Consider the following 7,526-nt stretch of genomic DNA (forward strand, 5'->3'; position numbering starts at 1 on the left):
AACTTTATGGAGCAGCATCAGAACTTTATAGAGCAGCATCAGAACTTTATAGACCAGCATCAGAACTTTATGGACCAGAATCAGAACTTTATAGAGCAGCATCAGAGCTTTATAGAGCAGCATCAGAACTTTATAGAGCAGCATCAGAACTTTATGGACCAGCATCAGAACTTTATGGACCAGAATCAGAACTTTATAGAGCAGCATCAGAACTTTATGGAGCAGCATCAGAACTTTATAGACCAGCATCAGAACTTTATGGACCAGCATCAGAACTTTATGGACCAGCATCAGAACTTTATAGACCAGCATCAGAACTTTATGGACCAGCATCAGAACTGTATAGACCAGCATCAGAACTGTATGGACCAGCATCAGAACTTTATGGACCAGCATCAGAACTTTATGGACCAGAATCAGAACTTTATAGAGCAGCATCAGAACTTTATGGACCAGCATCAGAACTTTATGGACCAGCATCAGAACTTTATGGACCAGAATCAGAACTTTATGGAGCAGCATCAGAACTTTATAGAGCAGCATCAGAACTGTATGGACCAGCATCAGAACTTTATAGACCAGCATCAGAACTTTATGGAGCAGCATCAGAACTTTATAGACCAGCATCAGAACTTTATGGAGCAGCATCAGAACTTTATAGACCAGCATCAGAACTTTATAGAGCAGCATCAGAACTTTATGGACCAGCATCAGAACTTTATAGAGCAGCATCAGAACTTTATGGACCAGCATCAGAACTTTATAGAGCAGCATCAGAACTTTATGGACCAGCATCAGAACTTTATGGACCAGAATCAGAACTTTATAGAGCAGCATCAGAACTTTATAGAGCAGCATCAGAACTTTATAGACCAGCATCAGAACTTTATGGACCAGCATCAGAACTTTATGGACCAGAATCAGAACTTTATAGAGCAGCATCAGAACTTTATAGAGCAGCATCAGAACTTTATGGACCAATATCAGAACTTTATAGACCAGCATCAGAACTTTATAGAGCAGCATCAGAACTTTATGGACCAGCATCAGAACTTTATAGAGCAGCATCAGAACTTTATGGACCAGCATCAGAACTTTATAGAGCAGCATCAGAACTTTATAGAGCAGCATCAGAACTTTATGGACCAGCATCAGAACTTTATAGAGCAGCATCAGAACTTTATAGACCAGCATCAGAGCTTTATGGACCAGCATCAGAACTTTATGGAGCAGCATCAGAACTTTATAGAGCAGCATCAGAACTTTATAGACCAGCATCAGAACTTTATGGACCAGCATCAGAACTTTATGGACCAGAATCAGAACTTTATAGAGCAGCATCAGAACTTTATAGAGCAGCATCAGAACTTTATAGACCAGCATCAGAACTTTATGGACCAGCATCAGAACTTTATGGACCAGAATCAGAACTTTATAGAGCAGCATCAGAACTTTATAGAGCAGCATCAGAACTTTATGGACCAATATCAGAACTTTATAGACCAGCATCAGAACTTTATAGAGCAGCATCAGAACTTTATGGACCAGCATCAGAACTTTATAGAGCAGCATCAGAACTTTATGGACCAGCATCAGAACTTTATAGAGCAGCATCAGAACTTTATAGAGCAGCATCAGAACTTTATGGACCAGCATCAGAACTTTATAGAGCAGCATCAGAACTTTATAGACCAGCATCAGAGCTTTATGGACCAGCATCAGAACTTTATGGAGCAGCATCAGAGCTCTATGGACCAGAATCAGAACTTTATAGAGCAGCATCAGAACTTTATGGAGCAGCATCAGAGCTTTATAGAGCAGCATCAGAACTTTATGGACCAGCATCAGAACTTTATAGAGCAGCATCAGAACTTTATGGACCAGCATCAGAACTTTATAGAGCAGCATCAGAACTTTATAGACCAGCATCAGAGCTTTATGGAGCAGCATCAGAACTTTATGGACCAGCATCAGAACTTTATGGAGCAGCATCAGAACTTTATAGACCAGCATCAGAGCTTTATGGACCAGCATCAGAACTTTATAGAGCAGCATCAGAACTTTATGGACCAGCATCAGAACTCTAAAGTCTGTAAAACCCTTATTCTTAAAAAATAAAGCCTCAGAAGTTAGTGGTTCTGAATCTTTTTTTGAGTTTTTCTCGGTTCCGGTCACTGAGCTTCCGGACCTGCCGGACCTGTTGGGACAGGTTTGAACTTTCACCCGGAAGTAAAAAGCAGCAGCACAACTGGCTCCGTTAGCGGTGCCGGACTCTCCGTCGGACGGCTTCAGTAGCAGAACCCGCGGCAGAACCGGAGAGATGCAGACCCACACCACCTCACCGGTAAACACACCGACCGAACCGAGCCGAACCGAGCCGAGCCGAGCCGCTCCCCCCGGGACACGGCCAGAGCCGAGCGGCGCGAAGCTAACCCAGTTAGCCTCTGCTGCCGAACTCCATTCAGAAAAAGCCTCATTTTACAGGAATGATCGTGTCTGTGGTCCGGAGACACTCAGCCGAACCGGAGCCGAACCGGAGCAGCCCGTTAGAGGCTCGGTTAGAGGTTCGGTTAGAGGCTCGGTTAGGTTGGGGCAGAACTTTAGTAGAACTGGTTCAGACTGAGCCGGACCACAGAACCCGAACCCGCTCCTGTCCTGTGTGGAGAGGCTGAGTCCACACACTAAAACCACCGGATTATGAATGGAGTCTGGTTCAGTTCTGATCATTCTCAGGATTATTGATGACTAGTAATGTGTTACTCCCGGTTCGGTCTCAGTGGGTCACATGCTGAGAGTAATCAGATTACAGCTACAGTTGGGTTCTGCTTAGGGTTGCCAACTCCCTGAAAATAAATAAGGGACCCCTCATTAGGAGGGCCGACACATTGCCTTCACCTTTCCTGGCCTGGTGAATTTTTTTAGCCCCTTTTTTTGTGAGTGAAATGATTTTTCAAGTCAAGTCTTTTATTTTCAGATACACAGAGTCGGACTGAAATTCTTAGGACAGGACACCGTACAGCAGCTACCATAACAAGACATAACATGCCGTAACATGTCATGTCATAAGTACTCTACCAAAAGTATTTACAAGACAGTAACAACAGATAGACAGGCAATGTGGATACTACAATATACATTATACATTATAACGCTAATTACAAGAGCTGTACTGAACACATAATACACACAATAGCCTATGCTAATCTGAGACCTAACTATAACATAAGGAAAAATAAAAAAAATACAATATTGCAGGTTGCAGTGCAAACAGCAGTGGATGCATAAAGTGTATGCATGTGTAAAGTGTGTAAAGTATAAAGTGTGTAAAGTAGAAGCGTAAGTGATGAGTGTGTAAGTGATGAGAGTGCATTCTAGTCCATTTAGGAGCCTGATGGCCTTAGGATAGAAACTGTTCTCCATTCTGCGGGTGCGAGACCGGATGGTACTCGGGTGTGAATATGCTGTCAGCTCATTGGTCACAGAGCAGGACCGTACATTTTCATATAAAGCCCTGTTATTCATTTCCATTGCCATGATACTGACTGTTTTTAGACTCTCACAGTAATACGGGACGATTCCATTTTTCAAGGGACGGTTGGCAACCCTAGTTCTGCTCCTTATTTAAGGGTAATTCTCCTTGGATATGTGGCGGTGAATGAATGGGATCAGAGGCACAAAGCGTGTCATACCCCGGTATGATAGGTGGCGCTGTACCCATTCCAGCTGTTTTTAATAGAGCCACTTCCTGTTGACCTCTTCACCACCAACAACAACAACAAACTCAGGCATTGGAGAAAGATGGAGAACGCAGAGCCAGATGAAGCTACGTCCCTCTACATTTGGTCTGTGATGAGCTGCTTGTTGCACAAACTCGATGCCCAACGGAGCATTCTCCATCGCGTTGTTTGTTTCTTTCTGACGGCGACAACAACAGGAATATCGTCTACTTTGACTTCCGGGTCACGACCCCGGGAAAACATCTGGAGCATGCGCAGAACGCAAAGTCTGATTCACCACGAGCTTCAGCGTCTACAAGCAGGTTTAGAGTGACTTTCAACCCAGTTATCTCGGGGTCTGAATCCCATCCGATCCAATTCTTAGTCAGATTAAGGTGTCTACATGCACTTAATAACTCAGTCTGATTGTAATTTAGCCAATAATCTGATCAACATCCCGGGAAAACATCTGGAGCATGTGGAGGGTTGGGGAGGTTACCTCGAGGGTTGGGGAGGTTACCTCGAGGGTTGGGGAGGTTACCCTGACTCGGTGGGGGGGTTGGGGAGGTTACCTCGAGGGTTGGGGAGGTTACCCCGAGGGTTGGGGAGGTTACCTCGAGGGTTGGGGAGGTAACCCCGAGGGTTGGGGAGGTAACCCGGGGGGTTGGGGAGGTAACCCCGAGGGTTGGGGAGGTTACCTCGAGGGTTGGGGAGGTAACCCCGAGGGTTGGGGAGGTAACCCTGACTCGGTGGGGGGGTTGGGGAGGTAACCCCGAGGGTTGGGGAGGTTACCTCGAGGGTTGGGGAGGTTACCTCGAGGGTTGGGGAGGTAACCCCGAGGGTTGGGGAGGTTACCTCGAGGGTTGGGGAGGTAACCCCGAGGGTTGGGGAGGTAACCCTGACTCGGTGGGGGGGTTGGGGAGGTTACCCCGAGGGTTGGGGAGGTAACCTCGAGGGTTGGGGAGGTAACCTCGAGGGTTGGGGAGGTAACCCTGACTCGGTGGGGGGGTTGGGGAGGTTACCCCGAGGGTTGGGGAGGTAACCCTGACTCGGTGGGGGGGTTGGGGAGGTTACCCCGAGGGTTGGGGAGGTAACCTCGAGGGTTGGGGAGGTAACCCTGACTCAGTGGGGGGGTTGGGGAGGTTACCCCGAGGGTTGGGGAGGTAACCTCGAGGGTTGGGGAGGTAACCTCGAGGGTTGGGGGGAGGTAACCCTGACTCGGTGGGGGGGTTGGGGAGGTTACCTCGAGGGTTGGGGAGGTAACCTTGAGGGTTGGGGGGAGGTAACCCTGACTCGGTGGGGGGGTTGGGGAGGTAACCCCGAGGGTTGGGGAGGTAACCCTGACTCGGTGGGGGGGTTGGGGGGGTTACCCCGAGGGTTGGGGAGGTAACCTCGAGGGTTGGGGAGATAACCTCGAGGGTTGGGGAGGTAACCCTGACTCGGTGGGGGGGTTGGGGAGGTTACCTCGAGGGTTGGGGAGGTAACCTCGAGGGTTGGGGAGGTAACCCTGACTCGGTGGGGGGGTTGGGGGGAGGTTACCCCGAGGGTTGGGGAGGTAACCCTGGCATGTGTGTGGGGTTGGGGGGGTAACCCTGGCATGTGTGTGTGTGTCCCACCTGATGAGGAAACGTATCGTTTCAGGATGCAGCCGACAGCGTTCAGATCAAAGCTGAGCCGGACGATGACGTGGAGATCCGGTCCTACCCGGTTCTGAAGAAGTTGTCAGTCGAACTGACGGACTGCAGGGCGTGGCTGGAGGGGCGGGACTTCCTGTGTCTGGGTAAGTGTGTTCAGAACCTTCGGGGCCGGTCCAACAGTGTGTCGAACCCTGCCGCTCACAGTAAACGGTCCATCTTTGCCTCAGGTTCTGGCTGTTTCTGCTGAATCATCTGATAGTTTTACCTGTCCAGGTTTACGTGACCTCTGACCTCTGCTTCCCCGCAGACCTGCACCCTGAGCTCTGCGGCCTGCCACCGTCCACCAACAGCGGCAGGAAGATGGTCTACTGTCCAGAATGCGACCGGGGCTTCTACAAGAGGTCCCACCTGGAGGCGCACCTGCGGACCCACCGCGGACAGAGACCCAACGAGTGCTGGCGGTGCGGGAAGACCTACCCGACCCTGATGAGCCTCGTGGTCCACCAGCAGATCCACGACCGCAACGAGCCGTACCGCTGCTCCTACTGCGACCGAACCTTCGCTCTGAAGCGGGACTGGAAGACGCACCACCGCACGCACTCGGGCACCAAACCCTTCAAGTGCTGGTTCTGTGGGGACGGCTTCGGCGGGCAGGACCAGCTCAACCGGCACCTGGAGGCCCACAAGGGCGAGAAGTGCTACCGCTGCACGGTCTGCAACAAGATGTTCGTGTCCTACCAGGGCTTCAACTTCCACCGCAAGTCGCACAAGAACCCCAAGCTGCTGCCGTGCCCCAGGTGCACCAAGACCTTCAGCAACCCCCAGAGCCTGAAGCTGCACCAGGTGACCCACTCCAACAGGAAGCCGCACACCTGCCCCACCTGCGGAAAAGGGTTCAAGCTGCTGAGCGGCCTGCGCAGCCACCAGCGCACCCACGAGGATCTGAAGGCGTACGGCTGCGGCGAGTGCGGCAAGTGCTTCTCCAGCCTCCAGGGCCTGAAGCTGCACGACCGCACCCACACCGGCCTCAAGCCCTACAGGTGCTCCGAGTGCGGCAAGAGGTTCACGCAGTCGCCTCACCTCAAGGCGCACATGGTGACCCACACCGGGGAGCGGCCCTTCCTCTGCACCACCTGTGGGAAGAGGTTCACCCAGTCGTCCCACCTGAGGTCCCACATCACGCTGTTCCACGTGGGCGAGAAGCCGTTCAGCTGCGACGACTGCGGCAAGAGCTTCACCATCGCACACTACCTGAAGATGCACCGGCTCAGCCACACCAAGGAGAAGCACTACCGCTGCTCGTACTGCCAGAAGACCTTCTCCTACCACAACTCGTGGAGGGCGCACGAGAGGATCCACACCGGCGAGCGGCCCTTCAGCTGCCAGGACTGCGGCCAGAGCTTCATCACGTCCGGCTCGCTGCTGAGCCACCAGAGAGCCAAACACACCGGCGAGAAGAGCCACTACTGCATCACCTGCGGCGAGTTCTTCTTCACCAGCTCGCTGCTGCGCATCCACCAGCTGGACCACACGGGCGAGCGGCCGCACGCCTGCAGCTGCGGCAAGACCTTCAAGACCAAAGGAGTGCTGCGCCACCACCTCAAGAGGTTCACCGAGCACCTGCCTGCTCAGTGAGGGGGGGGGCAGGTGCGCATCCAGGTGCGCATCCAGGTGCGCATCCAGGTGCGCATCCAGGTGCGCATCCAGGTGCGCATCCAGGTGCGCAGCCAGGTGCGCAGCCAGGTGCGCAGCCAGGTGCGCATCCAGGTGCGCATCCAGGTGCCCAGCCAGGTGCCCAGCCATGTGCGCATCCAGGTGCGCATCCAGGTGCCCAGCCATGTGCGCATCCAGGTGCGCATCCAGGTGCGCAGCCAGGTGCGCATCCAGGTGCGCAGCCAGGTGCGCAGCCATGTGCGCAGCCAGGTGCGCAGCCATGTGCGCAGCCATGTGCGCAGCCAGGTGCGCAGCCAGGTGCGCAGCCATGTGCGCAGCCAGGTGCGCATCCATGTGCGCATCCAGGTGCGCGGCCAGGTGCGCGGCCAGGTGCGCGGCCAGGTGCGCGGCCAGGTGCGCAGCCAGGTGCGCGGCCAGGTGCGCAGCCAGGCTTTCCCTGCTGGAGTCAACCAGTCACAGATGGGCTTTCCAAACATATTTAGATTTTACTTTTGTGTCT

General features: G+C 52.7%; 1 protein-coding gene across 1 annotated transcript; it reads left to right on the forward strand.

The window, feature by feature from the left end:
• Positions 1 to 2,228: 2,228 nt before the first annotated feature.
• On the forward strand, positions 2,229 to 7,071 carry LOC142398474 (uncharacterized). Its single transcript, XM_075482475.1, has 3 exons — positions 2,229 to 2,344; positions 5,358 to 5,496; positions 5,661 to 7,071. Exons 1-3 carry the CDS (start codon positions 2,321 to 2,323, stop codon positions 6,986 to 6,988), a joined length of 1,491 nt encoding a protein of 496 aa, XP_075338590.1. The 5' UTR covers positions 2,229 to 2,320; the 3' UTR covers positions 6,989 to 7,071.
• Positions 7,072 to 7,526: the final 455 nt, after the last annotated feature.

This window comes from Odontesthes bonariensis, chromosome 14, assembly GCF_027942865.1.
Source record: "Odontesthes bonariensis isolate fOdoBon6 chromosome 14, fOdoBon6.hap1, whole genome shotgun sequence".
Classification (NCBI taxonomy): Eukaryota; Metazoa; Chordata; class Actinopteri; order Atheriniformes; family Atherinopsidae; genus Odontesthes; species Odontesthes bonariensis.

Excerpts from the sequence above, each read along its gene's own strand:
- LOC142398474 (XM_075482475.1), top strand. The coding sequence starts at position 2,321 with ATGCAGACCCACACCACCTCACCG. Across the intron at positions 2,345-5,357 it reads AGACCCACACCACCTCACCG|GATGCAGCCGACAGCGTTCA; the intron begins GTAAACACACCG and ends GTATCGTTTCAG. Across the intron at positions 5,497-5,660 it reads GCGGGACTTCCTGTGTCTGG|ACCTGCACCCTGAGCTCTGC; the intron begins GTAAGTGTGTTC and ends GCTTCCCCGCAG.